General features: G+C 40.2%; 1 protein-coding gene across 6 annotated transcripts in view; it reads right to left on the bottom strand.

The window, feature by feature from the left end:
• Nucleotides 1-23,897, bottom strand: part of arhgef25a (Rho guanine nucleotide exchange factor (GEF) 25a) — a 75,039-nt gene that overhangs the window by 33,738 nt on the left and 17,404 nt on the right. For 3 of the 6 annotated variants that reach the window (XM_077572594.1, XM_077572602.1, XM_077572613.1), the window contains one exon: nucleotides 20,625-20,736. In XM_077572594.1, coding sequence (XP_077428720.1) covers nucleotides 20,625-20,736 — 112 coding nt within the window. Of the gene's footprint in view, nucleotides 1-8,356; nucleotides 8,892-20,624; nucleotides 20,737-22,692; nucleotides 22,849-23,897 lie in introns of those variants that run through there. The other 3 variants (XM_077572583.1, XM_077572574.1, XM_077572620.1) reach the window with 2 other exon arrangements.

Below are 23,897 nucleotides of genomic sequence, written 5' to 3' on the forward strand. Positions count from 1 at the left end.
TGTCGCACCCGCCCACCAAACCCCCATCCACCCCACAAATTGAATACAATCTATTCCAGGGTGCTAGTAGTGCAGATAGAATTAGCTTTTCCATGGTAAACAATAAAAACAGAAATAACCTCCAGCCATTGCCTTGTTTACTGTACTTTTTTGATTTGACTTGCGAGCAAAATAAGAGTGGTATACTGTATGGTGGCAGTGAACTCAACTCAGGGTCAACCCTAACCATTAGTGTCAGCATTCCGAGCAAATTTGGATGCCTTGTGCAGCAGAACTGAACTGAGCATGAGAGGGGCCACCAGTGCAGACACACACGTGGAACGCTGACCCGCAGATGTGCCCCGCTACGAGCGCACTTCTCAGTCAGACATGATGGGCTTTCCAGACAAATATTGTCATTCCTTTTCCATGGCTCTCCACTTCACTTGCCGCGCATCCCCATAGCAACCAAACCCAAAAGGAGAAAGCAAGGGACAGCCACACAAAAGATTAAGACAATGGTAAGATGAGAAAACAACCTATCCTTGTGGGCACACAAACACAGGACTTGGCACTTTTATGTCTCACAGTTAGCATCAACAATATTTACACAGAAACAGCTGTGGATGTTGCTTTTTGTAAAACAATAAAGTGAGCACAAAAGATGGCTTCATTTCGAATTCTAAATCCTCTGCACCTGTCAGCCTTTGACTGCTCCACTTCAAATCCCCGGTACTTGAGGCAGAGCGCTTTTGCTTCTGGCCATTAGGATGTCACGCGAATAGACAAAATCCTTCAGTGGGAGGAGCCACTCACAGACCACACTGAATATGACCTGAATTTACAAACTCTAGTCATTGAAGGCAACCTGATGTTCTCTCATTTGACTTTCATTTGGAGTCTTAAAGTAATGTCAGTACAGTGCTCTAACTAAGGTTTTTGCAGATGACATGCAAAAGTGATTTTGCTATCCAAACCAGTTAACTTTTTAAACTTATTTATTTATTCGATTAACATTACAAACATAAAGACACCATTGACAGGAAAAAGTAAGATAATCTTTGAGATTAAAGTAGAAATTTTAAAAGATTTTTTTTAGGCTGAAATTTTACTCCACTATTAAAGTATTTAACATTTGATTAGTACATGATTACTGGTTTCAAACTGTTCCCCTTAGGTTTGACATCAACGGTATTATTAGCCATCCATCCATTGTCCGACCACTTTATTCCTAACAAGGGCTGTGCTTTAACAATATTTTTTTCCTGTGATATTACATTTATTGTTGTAACGAGTTAAAACTATTTTGTCTCTCACTTTTTTTTTTTTAATACATGGCCGTAATGTTCTTCTGCACCACTGCACCCAATTGTCTTTCTAGTTTCTGGCTGCCTTTCACGATTGTCACCTAACAACTTCAGTCCTTTAAAAAAACTTTTTTTTTTTAAAGAAAACCCAACAGCTAACAGTTAGGCCATTTAAAAGCAGCTGCACTGTAATCCTTTTCTAGGAAAAAGCGAGGAGAGGAGCATTTACTTGAGAAATCATCACTTGTTGCTGTAACTTTAGTCAGTTGGAAATCATATTACAACACTGTTCCAAAATAAACGGATAAGAGGGTTAAAGGGAAAATGGATACATTGAAAAGGATGATGTCAAGTCAAATAAAAGACGTACACATCCAGCGAGCCAAAGTGGGGTCAAAAGTGAAAGAAGCGGCTGCTCTGGCGCTCTTGTGCTGTGGGAGAATTCTTTCTAAACAAGGTATGGAATGCACTCCTGTGTTTCATAATTTGTTCCCTCATTCGCCTCTTTTAACACATTTACAAATAGAGCCATGGGGAAGAGAAAAGGAGGTTGCAGGAGAGGTGCATTGGAGCTGTGGAAATAAATCTGGGCAAATAGAGCAAAAGCAAATGCTGAGCAAAAAAAAAAAGAGAAAAAAAAGGGGAGACAGTGAACATTGTGAAAAGGGGAGAGGACATAATTAATAATCGGCTGACTGGCTGTATGCCGGACAGTCTGAAAGAAGAGGAGGAGGAGAAGGAGGAGGGGGCCAAACGGGAAGACTAATGCAAGGATCCCGATGCTACTTTTGCTCTTCAAATTCCAAACCGACAAATCATGCAACACTCAGCCAGAATTGATGACTGGAACACCGGGTTGCCACAGGTCACCTCGTCCTTTCCCTCTGTCCTCTGTCTGCATGCACGTGACGCAATGAAACAAATCATATGGAGACGGCCGGGTGGGAGATGACGAGGTGCAGGGTGGGCTCGGGGGCAAAGATTAAAAATATCTCAGAACACGAGGTCGGGCCGCAGCAGTGCAGCAGCATACCTTCAATTCAGCTATTTTTGTTGCTTTTTCCATAATGTCTAAAGTCTGCCTTATAAGCTGATGGGAAAAACAGGTTCTCCAGCTGAGACATAAAAAGGCACGCTGCTTTTGTCGCCACAATTTTCCCCCGCTTTTGCCAACAGGGCTGTTTTCTGTCAAAGCACAATCGATTTGTCATTAAAAAATAGCCAAGCGTCTTAAGGCTTAGACGCGGAGAAACTCTGCTCAAGGGCACTGACAAAGTGCCTTTATTTTATTTTAAAATGCCAGCAAATACAAAAAAAAAGAGGTGTGACGCTCAGAAGAAGCAAAGGGGCTTTGAACAAAAATCATATGGAAAAAAATGAAGGCAAAACCTCTTCTGATCTCGTGGTAAGAACCAAACCATTAGAGAGGCAATTCATCATCATGTTTCCGTATTGTATAAACCACATAATCAATTTGCTTTGATAATATCGACGTGATGAACCCGTGATGGAAGTTACCACTTCCAACAATGATATATTTTATTTCATTTTTATTTCTTTTTTATTTCATTTTTATTTCATTTTTATTTCATTTTTACATTTGCCTTAGCGCTACTGAATTATTACCTCTACCAGGGAGGTAGTGTCTCTACACAAGGATTACACAAGGCTGAAAATCTTTGCCGGCTAATACTGCAACCTTAGATAAAATGTTGTGTTGTTATCATTTGGAGTACACACACACACACACACACACACGCACACGCACCATGTGTGTGTAACGCTGGGGGCTGTCCTTGTGATAACCTATTACATGCCTCAGTCAACACACAAGCTGTTTTGGTGAAACACAAAGCAAAAAGCAAGACAATGAAGAAAAGAAAATGAGCAGGAATATTAGTTGGGAAGAGATGCCAAATGTGGGACGAAGACACAGCTGTTGACTTCCCCACCAAGGCGAGTTGGTAAAGGAAGAAAATCATCGAAGCAGATTCCAAACAGGAGTTATGTTTTAAAATACTGCCTTTAAAACATTACTTAAAACAGGGTATTAACTTAAAACAGGGTATTACTGGTACGGACAACCATTTTGTTGCGATTGCCGATTGCCGGGAAAACTTTGAAAAATTGACGAGCGAAGCATTGCTGGAAGTCAATGGAATCGTCAATCCGTCAATAAAATCGGCATTCTGTCAATAACGGACATCCCATTTTGCTGATGGATTGACGAATGACGGATTATTGATTACAATTCCGTTTGGCTTGAAATATTGACAGATTGATGATGACCGAAGGGTGTCCCGACTGTTTATTTATTTTTTTAATTTTTATTTTTTTTCATTCGGTAATTTTACGGATTTGACATTTTTTATTTATTTTATTTTATTTTTTATTTATTTTTTATTTTGTTTGTGGGTGAGAATGTGTATGTGCATGTGCGTGTGCATGTGTGCGTGCGTGCGAGTGTGTGTTCATTAGTTCACCTAAAACCTATTAAAAAATCCCATACCGTTCACCTAAACCGAACACTTCCAGCCAGAGTCGTGAGGCAGTCAGGAGACCCGAGGAAGGACCAAAGAAAGGAAAGGAAAGTGAAATCCAGCACCAACCAGACACCACCCAGACACCACCCACCACCCACCGGGTGTCCCGACTGTTGATGAACACTCAAAATTGATTGACACGCCCACCTCTGTGAATAATTGCCTTGGCTTCGGCCATAATTTGGATAACAAGGGGGTTGTCCTAAACATTTACCAATAGGCATGCGGCGAAATAGTTCGGATGCAAAGACGAATCACGTTTTCAACATGATCGTGTATAAATAAGGAAAGCACAAAGCATTTGCTTCAGACCTGATTTGGTCAGTCAGACCGACTGATATGCACATCATTATGCAATATATACAGTATGATGTATTTTGAAACAAATATCAAATCCAGCATTAAGATCCCACAGCTCAAATCATGTCAAATCGGTAAAATTACTGAATGAACAATACTGAGCTCTAGAGAAAAAATTAAAAATTAAAAAAAGATCCCACAGCTCAATTGTCGATGTTTGGATTTTCTCCGTTTTTCCAATCTCTAACCATCTGTGCACATTGGCGAAAAACAAGAGGTGGGCTACCGAGAATTACTGCATTGATTTGCTTGTTCTGTTGAAGCCCGGCCATCCCTCTCTGCTTAAGACATGAGCGGACTTGAAACAAGCCCGTAAATCATTAGATTAAGAGTAGGTTACGAGAGGAGAGGGTTTCGGAACAACAAGAATTCCAAACGCCCTATGGGGGGGGGGGCTAAAATGCTGAGAACACAACTGTGTGAATGAGAGCCTGCATATTGTGACACCAAAGTGCACGTGTGTCATCCAATAGGGGATGAGTCCCTGTCAATTGCTTTTTATTATTATTATTGTTAAAAAAATAAATAATAAACGAATGGTATTGGTAGACTGTATGACACCCCTCCCCCATAAAACGAGACTAATCAATATAAGGCTCAAACCCTTTGTTTACTGTTGCCAAAGATCTGTCGCAACACAAATAACACTGACCTTGCTGCGATTTGCATGCTAGTGAGTACTTAACAGCCAATCAAGATGAATGAAACATGGGTAAAGTAGTATGAGTAATACAAACTCAATAAATTAAAAGACCGAAATAATTTGTTTATAAGATCTTAAATCAAGCTGATGCTCAACAAACTGGCTTTTTCCAAAATGTTAAAATCTCTCCACACCGGATGCTCGGCGGTGACAGATGGTCCGCCGCGATGCTTTCAGTAACAGCTAATCCACGGGGATTTACACGCACATCATCAATTTTATAGATTATCCAGAGTGGCCTTCAAAAAATGCAAGACAAAAAGATTCCATGACTGCTCAGGAGAAAAAGTTTATAGCCGACGTCTGAGACGAAAGGTCCACAGACGGGTGCACGCCGAAAGCAGAGGCAAACGGTAAGTCATGAGAGCAGAGATGCTGCACAGCATCTGTGAACTCGCAACACACTCAAACTCAAAGCAGATGAGCGACTTCACAACACAAGCACAGACGCTGATAAGAAGAAGAAGCCTCTATTTTTGTTGCAGCATTCAAAAGAGTAAAAAGAGAAATGGCCCATACAACTATACCAATGAAGCCCAACTATTGTCAATTTTATTTATACAGCACTTTGAAAACACACGTAGCTCAAACAAAAGAGTCTCATGCATGAAAGTCAACAAATATTAATGTGTTTTAAATCTGTTTTTTAAAATGACGTTTAAAAAAAAAACAATCTTTTTTTTTTCTTTAAATAGCGTTCCTTGAGAGCTCCTAAGAGCTACTGCAGGAAATGATTCAATATCACTTTATTGGTCAAAAAAAAAATATATAATTTATCAAAAAAATACAATGTGTTTTTGTTCGTCTGTCAAATAGTGACAGGCTGAACAATGAAATGTTTTTCCACCAGATGACAGAAGGTACTGTGAACCTGAGCATCAACCTGTTTATGTTCATATAAGTTAGAATAATAGAAGGAAGTTGCAACTAAACTGACCCAAATTTCACACCAATAAAGTACATTTGAGAATAAATTGAGACATCATTATTTCTGCTTATATACTTTGTATGACTGATTTTTTGTTTGGTGATGTACTGTGAGATTTTTAGAAGGGAAAATATTAGGGTCAGGTGCCGATATTTGGCATTTTGACAAATATCGGCATTTACGAATCTAAAGGCCGATAAAACTGGTATGTCACTGAGCGGTGAATGCTTGCGAACGAAGCGAAATTTAGGGTTTTCAGCATATTTTGTAAGATGTTCACAGACAAGTTTTACTTTCCACAAAACCATTTCTAACATATTCAGACAACTTTTACTGTCTGCGAAGATCTTTTGAAACCTTTTACGAACCCTGATGAAAACCTTAAATTAGCTACATTCGCATGCATTTGTCGCTCTGTGAGATCAGGAAACTTTTCGACAATGGATTTATTTAAATTTCCACTTTATAAAAAATTATTATGCTGACACACTCCCTACACTTTTTATTTTGAAAAAAAATAAATAAATAATAATAATAATAAAATGAAGAAATTCTGTTGAAATTTCGGAAAACTTTTTCTCCAGTAGGAACTATTTATTTCCTTAGTTTGTAACTTGACTCTGGCAGCTCCCTTCAATTTTTGTTCAAATTTTTAAACAAAGCCGTCAATTATTTGTGTTTTTGATTAAAATAACAAAAATATCTTTTTTTTTTTTAAATTTTGACAATAATATTTTCTCTTTTACTGAAAATGAATATCAGCTTGAAACTTCGGATATTGGTCTCCTTGACTACTAATCGGTATCTGTATTGGCCTTAATAAAAAAAAAACATATCGGAAAATGCTGGTCTCAGTCAAGGTTTACTTGCAATTTTGACACGGTGCCTCCCATTAAACTAGGCTTTGCCTAAGTTGAGATATTAAAAGAAGACTCCGAATTTCATAAAGGAAGTGCATTAGCTTGCATGCCAGTGCAGCAGTGAATGTTTACTTATCATCTTTTATGAAATACTGAAAGATCTGACGCATGTTTGGAATGAAGTCATATTTTTGATATAAATTGGAACGATTATACTGTAAATCTTTCAGATTTTATTGCGCCATAAAACATTTAATCATTCTTCCGCAAAATGACAAAAGTTGACCATGGCATACTGTATTAAGGCAGTCACATCGTTTCCGACATTATAATAATATTGCGTTTCCTTACATAACACTGACACACTGCCCTGTTTTTTATATATATTCTATTTACATTGCAAGTGCAATAGTTTATAATATTGACATCCTGCATATATGCGTATACATATACATCGTTTTTTTCCCAATAAGTTGCTAAACTGAGAGCTGTTAAACTACCTTTTATTGTCTTCCAACAATAACCATAAAGCTATATTCTAATTATAGATTCTACTTTACTCTGGAAACTGGATATGATGTCCACAGCAAATGGTAGCTCCTGTACATCAAAATGTACTTTACATGCTAAATAAGCTGTCTGTATACATCAGCCTCACATGAATAGTTAAACAAAGAGGCTGCTGAACATTTTGAATGGAAGCAACCCAGACGTTCCTGCCTGTAAAGCAACATCATGAGGTTTTAGGCTTCCAAACGTAAACTATTGCGTTTTTATTTACTGTGACCTCTTTTAAATCTGACATCCTCCTTCGGTCCGATCCCCCACGTGCTTCCATATCATGACCTAAATAGCAGCCCATTTGCTATGATAACATGTAAGAAGTGCAGTAGGGAGGTACAGGCTATGGAAAAGTAAAATATCTATTACATAAGAGATTAAACTCGAGGAATTTCTGGTATTTATCCAAAAACGCCAGCCAATAATATTAAAGCCTTCTTTATGAGCACCCCCCACAGACCCCCTATATGTGCATGGCCTCCGTGGGTTGGTTCCTCGTTTATCCCTTCCATATAGGCTTGTAAAAGGGTGAGAACACCGCAGCACATATTGCCACCAGACACTTTTGTTTTATTAACTTTGACATACGATCGCTCCAAATGCTGTCGATGACATGTGTGCGATGGTGGCAAGATGCGACACGGACTTCTGACTTTCGCGTCCAATGACTCGGCGGCACCCCGCTGCTTTTACTTGGAACACAATGCAGCTTAATGGACTGCTTCATTACAACTTACAGCACGGTTCGGGTGGGGGGGTGTTTTGGGTACCATGGAATGTTCCCCCCCTTGTGTTCCATCCAGCCACGTGCCGCGCATTCCCCACTGACGCACTCTCCAGCCAGGAAGACGCTTTGTAACTTGGCCTCACATTAACACACTCATCCCGCTTGGATTTTTGTGCAAGAATGCGTGATGCACATCCTCCTTTCCTGTTTCTTCTCCGGCCGCTTTATATGAGGAATACCTCATTTTTCACTCACTCGGAGGAGTGTGTGTGTGTGTGTGTGTGTGTGTCACACCTGTTGCTTTAGTGGGAGGCGCAGGCAGAAGAGGAATGAGAAGTAGAGACGAGAAGCAAATGTGGAGGAGAGGGGAGCTTTGTGTGACACTGACCTCTGACTCGGGCATAGCAGCAGCCACACTTAGTCAGGACTTTCCGGAACAAGTGTTGGCAGCCGCAGCAGCCTCGGTGGTGGCGATGGTGATGGTGGCCCCCTTTCATGCTGTTGGACCATGAGCAGAGGTGGGCATGGCCCGCCGCTCCCGCCCCCTCAAAGTTCAAATCCCGGCAGGAACAAAAAGCAGATCACTTTGGCCTCCTCCTTAGTCCATAAAAGACGCCGCAAAGAAATCCAGTGAGGAAGTGATGAACAGCCGAGCGAAAATTCCACTGAGCATTTTGTCCTCCTGTCCGGCTTTATCTTGTCTTGTGATGTAGCGCGCTCGCCTCTGTCAACTGCCCTGGTCAAATGACAGACTGCTTCAACTAAGAGACCCAGAGAGAGAGTAAGGGGAGGGTTGAGGATGGAGGGTGGAGTCTGCGAGATCTCCTCACTGGCTATTCCAGGATAAGGTTCCCACTCCCCTAATTTTCTCTCTTCCTGAACGCCCACCACCAACAAACCGCAACCGCCGCCTCCACCTCTTCTTTCCCTCTCAGCTGTTTTTTCCTCTGCTTTCTTCTCGCTCCGCACTTATACGCCGCCTCCGTCTGCTCTCATGCCGTCTACGGGGGCTTCTTACATTTGCAGATGAAAAGTGTCTCTGCTGGACAGCAAAACCCCTGCTGACATTTCATATTGCGAACAGAGGAGAAGCCATGTTAGGTCGTAGGTGTTCATTTTTAGTGACATATGAGAATGCTTTGGGTTTACTGAACGGGTTCCCGGCTTTCCGGGCATTGCCAGCGTTCGCTCATGACTAAGGGTTCGACACACAGCTTTTCTTTTCCCTTTGTGATTCCGTGGAGCGAGCAGTGGGGTCTCAAATTTCACAATGTTGGCATTCTTTGTGTGTGTGTCTTTTGACCTGACAATTCATCATCAAGTTGAGTGAATCTCGAATGTGTTAGGACAGAAAAAACAAATCCCAGATGTGCTCCACGCACAAAGAAGAGACAAACAAGACACGTCAGATCTGCTTTCAAGGTGCAGTCTGGGATGACGATGACGTACAAGAACACAATTATACATTTAACAGTTTTATCATGAGCTTATATCAAAACGCTAAAACATTTTCTATGCTGACAAAATTTCTCTCAAATTTTCAAAATATTTGTTGGTGAGCCCATGTGGCAAATCATAGCATGATTATCACCTTAGAATAAAAGGCCACTCTAAAATGTGCTGTTCTATCACAAATTCAACAAATGTTGCAAGTGGTGTTCAGGATCTGTACACAATTCCGGGAAACTGAAAACATCCCAGTTTTTGAAAGGTTTTGTACATACTCATCGGATATGTCACACGTTGCGCATGTTCGCCATGCTCTGGATCAGCGCACATGACAGCGCATTCCACTTCCTGCCAAAGTCCAGCAACTTTCCACAGACATTGAAGAGGAGTGGGAGAACATTCCATAGATGACAATCAACAACCTGCCCTGCTCTATTTGCAGGAGAAATGTTGCAGTGCGTGACGCCAGATTTCTGACCACGGCCGATGCTGTCGATGTGAGTTGGATGGATTATCTCGCCAAAAGAAATGTGCTGTGGCATGTCTAATTTAGTGTGACCAAGCAGGCAGACCAACTAGCTATTTGGTTACAAAAGGTAGACTACATTTTAGACTCGCAAAAAACAGGTCTATCTAGTGGCGCAGGTGGTGTATCTCAATTTTGGTGGATTTGATCAAGGCACAGGCAGAGAGATTCGGTACTCCGTGTGTGGTTGATGTCATCGTATTTCATTCATAAATATGACAACAGCGTGAGACAATCACAGATGCACAGTCAAGGGTGCAAGGCGGTCTCCAATTGCCCACGTCTCACGCGTGGCCAACAACATCATCCGCAAGGAGGCATTTTGCAGTTTACCTTTATAAACACAACTTGCGTCCACCAATCTCATGCGCAGCCCCCAACAACTCAACTCTTGCTTCTGTAATGTCAAGCACTATGTGCGCCTACAGACCACCCTGATTTTAAAGAGAAAAAGGGGAGCCACTTCGATTGGCCGGGAGCCAGCTGCATTCCATGCCACAACAGGGCACATTGGAGCAAAACAGTATTCTATCTGCACTTGTCAAGAAAAATAGCAAAAGAAAAAAAAATCCACCCATGCACGCAGTTAGATTGTGCTTTTTGCGCTAGGCTAAATAATAGGGCCCAATATGTTCAGCATACAAAGAATAATGCATGTGATGCAAAATGAAGCCAATAGTTTTCATGTTTACATGTGTGCACTTTATTATGAGAATTGTGACTCATCATATTTTCATTTAATGAAGTCGTCTTGTTAATTTGCAAGCAGTAATGGAGAAGGACTGACTGTTTAACCCGCAAAATGGCAGCATAAAAACAAGGCTGTTAATGAGACTGCAAAAAGGAAGAAAAAAAAACATTTCAATTGTCTGAATCGTGTGACTCAGAGTGTGATCTCATCTAAGCATCACGCATACTGGCTGCAATCTGACAAGGCCGAGAACTTCCTCTGATCACTCTGGCAGCAAAGCCACTCGAGTTCTATGAGTTTGAGCATCATCTGGCTAAGAAGCTTATGAAAAAAGGCACTGCTTTATGCGAGAGCTTCCCTGGAGTTCACTCAAAAGATGGCTTTCACTTTCATTCTTTGACTTCCAGCTTAACAGCAAATGACTAAAAGCTACTACATCAAGTTTTTTTCACCTTCAAAAATGTTAGCAAAATGTCTGATCAGCACTTTTTGTCACCATTACGCTAAGTACCAAACAGTGGAGCCTTGTAGAGATAATACTGAAATAAAATAAGTGCAAAAAAAAACCATCAATAGAACAACAATTTATTGGATCTATGGAAAAGCACGCAAGATGCAGTTTGTACATCCAAAGCATTCTTACTTGAAAAATAGGATTATGAATTTGCACAAAATTTCTGAGTCCAGGACAATGCACATTAATCAACTCGGCAAAAAGTCTTTTTTATATATTTTATTTGGTAGATACCTCAAATAGGCTTCCCTTTTATATTCTAATTATTTATTTATTTTTTTTAATACTTTTTCTTGTTCATTCGGTAATCTTACCGATTCGACACGTCGTCATCATTGCTCTCTGTCTTTTTTTTTCTCTTTTTTTATTTTTTATTTTTTGTATGTGCGTGAGTATGTGCATGTGCGGGTGTGTGTGTGCATATGTGTGTGGGTGTGAGCGTGTGCTCATTAATTCACCTAAAACCTATTAAAAATCCCATACCGTACACCTAAACCGACTACTTCAGAATCCAGCTAGAGTCATGAAGTTGTCAGGAGACCCGAGGAAGGATCAAAGAAAAGAAAGAAAAGTGAAATCCAGCACCGACCAACACCTACCACCCACCGGGTTACCAACCAGAATCTTTCACCAACCCCAGAAACATCTAAATTCCAACAAATTAGGGCAAAAAGTCATCTGTGTTTTGCATAGAGTGTCTTTTGTCTTGCTCCCTCCTCTTCTTCCTTTGTGCATAACTGCTCACCCATCCCCTCTCTGCTCCCGGAGAAGGCCCGGGGAAATTAATTGGAGACAATTAACTTTAGAGGGGTGGCTCTTTACTCAACTCTGCAACAGCCAATGATATTTTTTACTGCTTAGAAGTCCCTCTCCCAGTATTCATGTTTATTGAAACGTTGACTTTTTAAAAGCACTGTAAACAATCAAACCAGTAATTGTGCCATCCCTAATCTACAACAAAAATGCACTATTTTAGAACTTAAAAACAAAACAAAACAAAAAAACTGCTGTAAATCCCAATGCACCAAAGGCATCAAGATGGTATACCAGAACAGAAATTCCCAACCTAAACCAAGGCCCACAAAAATTCATACACAGGTTAATTGTGTACCTTCTGCCTTACAGTGGAGAATTCATTCACTGCCAGCCATTTTAGAACATTTAGAAATTTTGAATAACCACATGATATAATGTTCAATAATTATGTATAAACCGAATCTGCCAAATGACAGAATACAATCTCTCCTTTCTGCCTTGTCCCGTTCTTTTATCATCGACAGTAGAAAAATGTAGCTTGCACCAAAATGCAGCCATTACTCCCAAGGACTCTCAAACTATGTTTATTTCGTATAAAATGGGGCAATGATGTCATCTTCTGGTGGTTGTTTCATCAGTTAAGTTGTTTCCAAGTTTGACATTTACAGTGGAGCAAAATCCGATTCTCCCCCACCTGGCCCCGTTGAAAAGAATGTCATTTACAAGTAGTATACTTGTCAGGGGCAATTGTTCCGATAGATGAACAATGACATATTATTTGACATTATTATTTTTTTCTGATCAGTGGAAATCCAGCCTAAGTGTTCATTATGTTATATAAACCACCAGAGACAAATTCCCTTGTGCATTTTTACTACTTTGCCAATAAATATTATTCAGATTATGATGTAAAGGATTTACTCCAAAGCTCATTACTCAAATGTCCATTCATTCATTTAAAAATGATCCAATAAAGAAGAAGCAGCAAACCGGACAATAATAAATACCCACATACAGTATATTCTAAGGCTCCGGGAACGACACTGCTTTACCTCAACAAACAAATAGTGATACCTCCCCTTCCTCCCTGGTTCTATTATCTCTCAATTCTTTGCTTGTAATGGATGCTTTAGGCACTACCGATTGAAGGGCTAATTTACCAGAGGGAATACCGAAGAGTGCTGTTGAAAATCTTCACTTGTCTTATAATGAGGTCAAGGTTCGGCATATCCTGAATGTTAGTCAATGAAAACTCTACGGCAAGATAGTGATAGTAGTTGTTGTTGTTTTTTCTTCTCGTTCTCATGAATGCCATTTTCGTTGAATTAACAAGCTGGCAAAGTATGATAGCACAAGGCACCCAGTAGGGGGCAGTAGTACCTGTTGCATAACAGACATCAATACTGCATGTACGGTGTAGGGTTACTTGATCATTAGTGCTTCAAGTCAAAACACACTTTGACAAGGAACTGACTTGTTTGGTACCTAATGAAATGGCCTTTTCAGTCATTCATCATGAGGCAATCATCAAAAAATGTCAGTGGAGATACAGGTACAGAAAGATAGAAAAATATGTTCATAATCTTAAAGGGGGGAGGTGAAGCGCATTAACACCCTTTCGTCTCCCTGCTTTTATCTCTCTCCTTGACTCCCCCACGCCTTCTCTTTCCGCATGTCCCACATCACACCACACAAACACACACACACACACACACACACACAACACTAAAACCCAATCCATAACAGATGATTCAGCTGCGGTGCAAGCTTATTCATGTGTGAGCAATCTTTATGAACCTACACATCCACAAGTGGCTTTAAATGCTGCCTTTTCCATCAGGTTACGTAACATTTATTTGGTCAGGAGACAGTCAATCACATGCAAGAGGCGGAATCAGGAATCCTGTCTATAGTTAATTCAAAAATTAGCTTCTAAATACATTATACATGTAGAAAAAAAATGCTGAAAATTCATGCAAATACTGAGACGTACTGGTTTCTAAATTTTCGGACATGGCTAAAACAGGCGGCAGTGTCACCCCCCCTACCCCAACTATATAAGAACTGAGCACATTCTGTTGCATCAGCGGCCGCCGGCTATCCCATGCAATTGTGATAGCATGTCAAATTTACAAGACATTTATTTTCATTTCACAAGGAGGTTAAAAATAAAAAAAAAACATTTAAATGCACCAAACTCTTCTACACATTTAAAGGGTCCTATTGTTTCCAATGTGTTGCATAATATTCTGCATGTGTGCTTTATTTAATAAACGAAAATGATAGTCATAGCACGAGTGTCAGCTCAGCAGATACGCATGCAGTTGCTTATCCACAGCGTCATTCCCCAACCCCCCACTGACATTAGCCTCTCTGCAGTCCATCAGCCAGTTGAAATCCTGCCAAAATATGCTCACTTAGATCCCCCACACCCCCCCCACCCCCACGTCTCCTACTCCCTTGTCCATTCTACTTCTTTTTTTTCTCTCTTCCTTCATCTCTAAGTTGAGAGCCAATTAAGGAAAACCGGCATCCTGGACATACCGACATGAGGGGATATTGTCTGACATCCCGCCTAGAAGCAGGAGTCCCTGTCATGTTTCCGTCTCTGTTGTCCTGGAGGTCTTTACGACTTGCAGTTTTTGCCCAATTACAACAGCAGCAGATGTTGTAGGCATGTAGTAGGGAGTGAGTTGGGTGTGTTGCACCTATCTACCTCATCCCCACAATGCAGCGGCAGATCTGCACTTCAAAGACGAGTACCACCTGCAGAGTTCTGTGCCTCAAGACATCAGAGTCTGGAAAATATCTACACTTGGTAAGAGAGTGTGTAGAAGATTTTCATTGTTTATATGGTCATTTCAAAACACAAACTCCGCATTCTACAGCTCAACATTAATTTTCAAATGGAATTTTAAGAGAACCCAAGAACCCTTTTCTTCTTTGGAAAATTATGAATTATACATTAAATGACTGCTATAAGTTCACTGAACACCAAAATATATATATTTTTTCAATTTTAACCCTTTTTTTTAACTAGCTCAGAGTTGCTAATTTATCAAAATATATATATATAACATACTCCTAGGCATTCTGCAACATGATATGAAATAGATTAACAAAAAAACAACACCATTTTACCATCTGATGGTTTGCTGAGAAGATGGTTTTGTTTGGATTGATTTCCAGCTCAACAAAACAGCATGTTGCTAGCCATCTTGTCACCACCACTCTGGCTCATGTAAGTGCAATATTCATCCACTAGATGGCCCCATGCAGGGGTCAGAAGTGGCCCTCTGGACTTTTGAAGTTAAATTTGTAAAAAAAAAAAAAAAAGATCTTTGTTATTTGAGTAGCACTATTTATAGAGGCCAAATTTGACCCCGTGGGTTCTCCAGGGTTAATTATGATCACTGAGAGGAAATTCGATATTAATGCACTGGCACTTCCACAAGGCTTTTTTATATTTTGGCCAAAATTGCCACACAAATATCCTTCACACACATCCATAATGTAGACGCTAGTCTGAGAGTGACGTTATAGTCCAGCGTTCTTGACCTTAGGTGACCTCATGGTTGGCTCCAGTCATGTTCAAAGCCAAATAGAAAGGGCAGATAGAGCAAAGCTTCAGACAAAGGGTTCATAAGACAGATTTAAGAGAGTCCATTGATGAAATATTAAGCCACATTGTCATCAAGACTGCAAAAAGAATCAGTAGGATGTAATGGGGCTTAACACAATTCATCATGACTGCATACACACAAGTGCAGCGTGATCCTGCATGAGACAAATCGGTTTCACCTCCGGACCTTCCAATGCTATGTGATGCAGCTTCAGGTTGATCTCTGCCCATTTAAGGTCACATACACAGTTCATTCCCAGGGGCCTCTGGGAAAAGCACTATTCCAGCCTCTGCAAATCTTGATATAAATGATTTCATGCATATTCTGCTCACATTACCGGCTCATATTTATTCCAAGTGTGCTGAAAGTTCATGTTGTATGTATGTGGCAGATGTTGAAAGCAGTCATGCTAGATGAGCCTAGAACAGATTCTCTTAAGGCACTGCTTTTACGTTGTCGTTTTAATTATTGGTCATTTAAATAGGGATTTATTTTTATTTTTATTTTTATTTATTTATTTATTTTTATTTTTACATACGTCACTGCACCAACGTTTCATTGTTGCGAACCCCCAAATACTAGCTGTTGCTAGCTGGAGATGGCCCATTTCAGAAAGTCCACATTGTTTACATGCTTGTTGTCATTATGCTTAATTCATTGACAGTGTTTAACCCATCCAACTTTAAAACGTCCTTTTGTGATAGGAGTCACTAAACACGTTGCCGTGACAAAAAAGTCACTGGGCTCTATTTTCATAGACAGTGCATCCGCGCTGTGGCACAAATGCCGGCGGATCCTGTTATCCGGATGGCTCGTTGATATTTGTCAGAATTTTGGTAAGTTGGCACAGTCAAAGGCGTGCCCTGGAGATGAGCCTGGTAGAGTGGCAATTCGGTGGCAAAAAAGTCAATCTCAACCTGCTCAGACCACATCAAACACTGGCACAGGGTAGACAACGGGTCATTCGTAAGTATATTTGAACATCAAACCCTCTGTTTGGCCATGATTTAACTTGGCTGTGACCACTCCCACAATGATGTAGCCCCACTTCCTGTAGATCCACAGCTCTGTGTTCATCTGCAAATATACCAACATCAGATCTAACCCACCTCTGCGCATAATTTACGTCACTCACATAAATAGAGCCAAATGTTTTGTTTTGCTTCTCTCCTGATGCAATTAAAGTAAAACAGTTTTTCTCAAAACAATTTGTACAAATAGCAAAACATCATGTTTCCCCTACAAAAGCCGATTTCTTTCTCAAAATCCTTAGTTCATCGCTCAAAAGTAAATATTTGTGTCACTGAACATGTCAGTGTCATCAGAAAAACAAGTTTTTGTGTCATTGTATACAGATAAGACAGTCAAATTGCATAGTCATGTTGTCAATATAGAGGAGGGTGTTCCGATGTAAACTAACGCTAAAGTTTTGATGACAAATTCTGTATTCAAAAACTGAAAGTTATACCTTTGCATGGGCTATGTGGAAGATTATTTTCAAGAGACTGAGCACATTTTCAAGTCTACTGTTTACACTGTAATTGGTTGGCAAACCATCTCATTAGAAAGGAAAAAAAGAAAGCACTGCATAACACAGAGGTGGGCAATCTCGGTCCTCGAGGGCCGGAGTCCTGCAGGTTTTGGAGGTTTCTCACTTCCAACACAAGCTGATTCCAATCAACAGGATCGTTATCAGGCTTATGCAGAGCAGCTGTGTTGGAGAAGGGCAACATGCAAAACCTGCAGGACTCCGGCCCTCGATGCCCATGTCTGGATAAGGAACAAAAAAACGGATTAAAAAAAAAAGTGTGAACATGGGCCAATCTCCTTAGGGAAAATTGTACATGCCACGCTGTGAATTACAGTACAGTCTTCCTACTTCCTTCAGGCCACAAATTCTCATCCACATCAGAACAATTATCTTCACTTGCTATGAGCTATTTCAGAAAACTGATTGATCATTGGTTGATCTAACATGTTATGATAACTTGTTCAGCCATTTTGCATCTTAAGATTTAAACGATCAACTAATGGCAACACTTTGTGGGGTGTAAGCCAATTCAACAGAGACCCTTTCTAATACATTTTGATCAACATGACATAAGCAATTCATAATGTTGAAAACAGCAGAGAATTGTACATAATCATTTGCATTCATGTACAAAGGCATTTGCAACTTGTTCAAAGAAATGAGAAGCTGCCTTCTTTTTGTGCACAAGTGACACAACATGAAAATTGAAAAAGTAGTTCTGAGAATTTCAATTTTGATCTGCAAAAGCAAAGCAAGTAAGAAAAACTGTAATGGCCTTCACCATTCCTTTTTTTTTATGTTCCTCTTCATTTTAGCCCATCATAACTACACAACCGCAACCTGGCAAGGCCATAACACGTTGACATTCATGATGCCCCCAATTAACTGGCTTTTTGAAAATACACCACATACAACAAAATGACATTATCAATCAGATCAGGCAAAAAAAAAAAAACAAGAGGATGAAAGAGAGGAAAAAGTTTGTCCCAGTCCCACCAAGCATCAGCAAAGTTTATTGTACAAAAAAAACTTAACTGCGGCCAAGACAATGGGAAAATAAATGTAGAAATAAGCATCAATTGAAAAGGGAAGAGTGAGAGCAGATAATGAAGGGGAAGAAAGTCCAATGATTACAAGAACAACAGTGATGTGTAATAATGGCAGTAATTGCAAAACAAGATTTAAAAAAAAAAAAGATTTAGATGGTTGGCGCTGTCCTGTGATTCCTCTCGAGCCACGTGAAGGCATCTTGTTTCTAACATGTAACAGATGGCCCTTACGGCCCTACAAACCATGGCAGAGGCTTCTCTTTTTCCACCTTTTCCACAGACACAGAAGCAAATGGAAACAATACGCCGACCTCGGCGTGACAAACCAAATCAGAGCGCAATCGCACGTCCACAGTGCCACGATTCATGCTTGATGGACGAGGAATCTATAAGCACCAGTAACCCTTGTACGTGAGACCAAGCTTTCACAGGGAAAAGAAAATATTTATAAATAAAAGTTGTATTCTTGCTGCTGATAGTAGTATGTGTACAACAAATAGGTTTAGTCTGCAAATCCCAATTTAACTAAATAAAATTTTGTGAGGGTGTTTAAACTGTACCGCCATCTTTGGGCTACAGACACATTACATTATATAAACAGTAGAATAAATAAATGGAAATGCCATTAATCCATTATAGCAAAACATTTAATTAGTTTATAATTAACTTTCCACTCTAGGTATCCTGTTGGCATGGCAATTTAGAGACTTCCATGTGCAAAGCACTGTGATTAGAAGAAAACGTTTTTTTGTAATCATTAAATATGATAACGCAATGTAATCGTTTTTTTTAGGCATATCCAAGGCATTTTGCTAAAGTGTGCTGCAGTCCAGGCTGAACTGTTTTGTACAATTTCACACTAAATTCTTGTAATAATACATGGCACTGGAAGCTGTAAAGTGAACAGCAATGAAAGTCTGCCTCTTAATTGTTGTGTTCTGGAGGTCTTCCTGCCTTGCCTTTCACTCATTTTCCATCTAATTTCCTATCCGGGGGAAATTTGCAAAAAAACACTCAAGCAGATGAAGATGGAAGTGGAATAGGAAATTTTCCTTTTCTTCACCTTGATTTCACGTAACCTTGTATAAGTTATTGTAACTTTCTTTTTCTTTTTTTCTAAACAAAAATGTGACTGGTTTTACCAGCCCATCCAAGTCAGGCCATTAGAGATAAGCATCGCTGACCGCTTCCTCTGTCCCCCACACCCCGCCTCCCTTACACCTCTTTGCTACACAAAACACTGATTTCCATAACATTTTAGTGGGCCAGTCATATGGTCCACACCACCAGAACTCAAATACTGTGTATACACACACCATCCAAGCCCAACTCAGATGCTCCGACAAAGCCCCTTTTGTTCCACTGCACTCAGGGAAAAAGTAATGGCATGCGCATTAAGTGCACGAATAAGTGCTACCAACGGTGTTGTGGCAAAAGACAAACGACATGTTTCTTGAACTTACAAATGTAACCAGTTTCTTATGTATGCTAAATTACCTAGAACAGAGCTTGTGAGAATAAACGTGCAGACTTTAATTACAGCAAAAGATAAAATAAATAAAAAAGATAAAAAGAATGTAAAGAATTAAAGTTGTGCGGCTTCTGGTGTGTGTGCCTTGGACACCAGGGGGCAGTACAATACAAACATATAGATATACTTAGAGGCAGTCACAACTAAGCTCATTAAGCTACATTAATGACAGTGCAACAAAAACATGTTTGTGTATATGGTAATATTGTCTGTCCACTTTTTGAGTTCAAATATCCCTCGCTGAAAGTGTTATAATACTGAAACGTTATACATTAGCCCGCCTATGGAGTTTTGCATTGTTTGTTAGCATTAAGCTAAGCAGACTTTCCTAAAGCATCGTTTTAAATTCACAACATGTAATTCTCTTTGTTTTATGTTTAGTTTTAAACTGTGAATGGCACCGAACAACTTGGAGACTCTTTTTGGAAGAATTGTTTCCATTGAAGTGAGATGAGTTGAGTTCAGTGCCACCATACAGCGCTTGTATCTGGAATTTTTGCTTGCAAGTCAAAGCAATTAAATGACAGCACTCAATGCACCACTGTAGTCTAATTTCCTTCTAAGTCTTTTGAGCCTATGATGTTACAGCCACTGATGATTTTGAAATCCCAGCGGGACACCTTTTATATTTCCAAAGTGGGTAAGTCCGGACAAAGGACGCTGCCTGATCATTAACACTGCACTTGACCACCATGAGAAATTCACAGGTGGAACGCAAACCTGTTTAGATCCAAAATTCAAGCATGCCTAAATCAAGTGCCCTTGACACGGCAGTTATCCAACCATTGGCCAAGCTGAGCGCAAGTCATATGTGTAGCTCGAGTGATTGAGTGGCGATCTTTTACAGCCTTGACATGTCCCATAAAGACTCAAAGTTGAGCTCAAAAGTTTTGTTGGTTCTGACTGGTTAGGTGAGTGCCGATGTTTGGTTAAACATTGTGGGTTGGGGTGGTTCCGTCACGCTTGCTGCAGCTTTCAGGTCTTACCTGTTCTTTCTCTGGGCTGCTCCCAATCCTGACCCTCGGGTTCCCACCGGCCTTGGACTAGCCCCCTTTCCTCTTCGCTTGATGGGAGGTCCGACTCAGCGCCTTCCACGAACTGCACACAGAGATGCCTTTGTCAGATGGAGCCCTGCTCTGTTGGAGGAAGTCTCGCTAATAGTGCGGAGTGATTACGGTCACGAAACCACAAAAATCTAAACTCTTGCGCTTGTATTTTTCCATAATGCCCTGCATGGCTTTCCTCCATGAGCAACAATTCAGTGGAAATTGTTGAGGGCCTTCCTTTGCCACAGTCTTCAGAGGTTTCAGTCTATAAAACCTAAAAGCACCAGAACTCAATGTTTTTTAGCGATGGTTGATGGCAGATGAGGTTTTAGTACTGTACTAAATTAAACATTGATCTAAAAGAAACATTCAATACCAGACTGTGTCTGTCTGGATAGTAATTTAATTCCTCGCAATCATTTTGATGTTGTTTTGTTCACCGAGTGAATTTGGAATTAATATGTCTCCTTACAGTGCAAAGAACTATATTTGGAATTTTCCATCACACGCCATATTTCAGGTTCATGAAAGACTCTGGATTAGGCATGGGCAAATTACCGGTTTGTGGTTTACCTGGGTTTTAAAAAAGTCATGGTTTCAATAACTGCTACTACTGGCTAGTAACAAGATCTTTTTCAGGGGATATCGAAGCAGGACTGGATTGGCTGCTTGCAGAGTTGAGTAAATGATTGAAATTACTTGCCTCCAATTAACTTTCATTCTCCTCTGCGATCTGAGAAGGAAGGAGGAGGAGGATAGACGAAAGAGGCACATAACAGTTCCACAGATGCCTTTCTTATTGCTTAATGTGTATTGTCCTTAAAAATAAAAAAAACACAGTGCCAGTGTTACTAGTTAGCCCCAAGGACAACATGAGTAGCCTGTGGGTCTGTTCTTAACAAAAAAAAATAATAATAATTAGGACTGGATTGGCTGCTTGCAGAGTTGAGTAAATGATTGAAATTACTTGCCTCCAATTAACTTTCATTCTCCTCTGCGATCTGAGAAGGAAGGAGGAGGAGGATAGACGAAAGAGACACATAACAGTTCCACAGATGCCTTTCTTATTGCTTAATGTGTATTGTCCTTAAAAATAAAAAAAACACAGTGCCAGTGTTACTAGTTAGCCCCAAGGACAACACGAGTAGCCCGTGGGTCTGTTCTAAATAAAAAATAATAATAATAATAATAAATAGCTCACCAGTGATGGGTCACTGTGACTCACTAAGAATAATTAGAACAGAAGAATAATATTATTTATTTATGTATTCATCCATTCATTTTAACTTAACATGTACATGGTACAGGTACATGTTTGTGTACCAAATATTCAATATTTCGTTTTAAAATGAATTAGTGTAGATTATGCTCAGAGGGGGGGATTTTGTTTTGTTTTTATTTACTCAAATCCATTTTTATGTGATATTTTACAGTGATATTTTTGCTCATGTTTATCATACTTTCAGAATCTAATATCGGCCCATGCCTGCTCCAGATTGTCCATAGTGACTGCTCGTGTGAACGGTTGTTTGTCGATAAGCGCCTTTCGAATGGCTGGCGACCAGTTCAAGATGTATCTTGCCTCTCACCTAAAGTCACCTGGGGTAGGCACTAGATTACTAGTGGCCCAGATGAGAACACACTATAAAAAATGGATGGACAAATGCCAGATGCTTCACTATAATGCAATGAAACCCTCCAATTACCAAAGAAAAGTCTTGATAATAAAATGATTACATTTCCAGGTATTTTAAAAGTCAAGGCAAATAAAGTTCATTAGATGATGAAAAATGAATCAGTCAAATACACAAATGGGGCAGAATCATACCCACTGATCACCTATCAATTGTAGCGCACATATTATTCACACTCACAACCACATATACAAGCTATTTAGACATATTTAAATACGCATGTTTGTGGACTGTGGGAAGAAACCAAAGTACCCGCAAAAGACTCAAGGAGATGTCAGCCACATGCTCCAGCACAAGTTACCAATTAAACTCACCCACTGTTGGTTGGGCATTGCCACAGAAGTAAGCATATCAGCCATGGCTCCCAACATCTGGTCAGTGCGTCCCTGATTCTTCTGAAGCGCTTTCATTCTTGCCACCTTAGATTGGCATCCAAGTCACTAAGTCGCACTCCGTCGGTGTGCCTTTTGTCCTTCTCTTCCTCGTCCTGCAGCTTTTCTGTCTCGGAGTGTACGGAGCCTGTGAGCGGCAGACTTCATGCGAAGGAATGATTGCTTCTGGATGAGGATCAGGGGACGTGCACTTGCGCAGGAGCTCTTGTTCCATCCACCATGCACATGTGTGAGGCGAGCCCAAGTACAGCTTGTAATGAAAAGCTCCTGTGCAAACACGCATACAAGATTTATTCGGGCCTCCTTGCTCGGTCTTCCTCTGCGTCCGGAGTCTCTTGTCAAGTTTGCTGACAAACTGTCCTGTCCTTGTCTAAATGTCCAACTGGTGAGCCGAGACTCATCACCCTCCCTGGAATCCTCCTGGCTAGTTCTTCATTGGCTGCACAAGATCACCACCCCCACCCCACCCCCCAAACCCTCCTCCCTTCATCTTCCATTATTTTTCTCCTCCTCGTATTCATGACATGGATTCCTCGCTGAGTATCATAATGTCTTCTTGCTTTTCTTTGAAGAATACCTCCACCTCGTCTCTCCCTCTCCACAAATGTGTCCAAGTCTCAGCCAGTGACACATGGAGCGTGTAAGCTGTAGGGGCCAGCCCCAAATAAGGTATGAACACGCAGTCCCTCAAGCACTTCTATTTATGAGACGATCATCAATTGTACCAAAGATCTATCACCTCCTTAAAATGCCCACAAGATTAGAGAGTTGATGAGCTGCTTACTATTTCTTGATGCTACTTAATTAATAATAAAAAATAATAATAATAAAGTTGGAGTGAAGCCCATCTGTTTAGAAGTGTTCTGGAAATGTGGACATTGTGCTTGAACGTTAATTAAATCTTTATTTGTAGAAAGTCCATCCTCACAGTCCATGAAGAACAGAGTTATTCAACTCTCTCTGCTGTTGTTAATAAAGTGTTGTTTCTAAAGAAGGATAATCAACACACTTCCAATAAATCCTTTGGAAATGATGAGTCATATACTAACCCAATTCCCAAAAAGTTGGGACATTATACAAATTGTGGATAAAAACTGAATGCAATTTTGTGGAAGTGCCAAATTTCA

This window comes from Vanacampus margaritifer, chromosome 1 (genome assembly GCF_051991255.1).
Source record: "Vanacampus margaritifer isolate UIUO_Vmar chromosome 1, RoL_Vmar_1.0, whole genome shotgun sequence".
Classification (NCBI taxonomy): Eukaryota; Metazoa; Chordata; class Actinopteri; order Syngnathiformes; family Syngnathidae; genus Vanacampus; species Vanacampus margaritifer.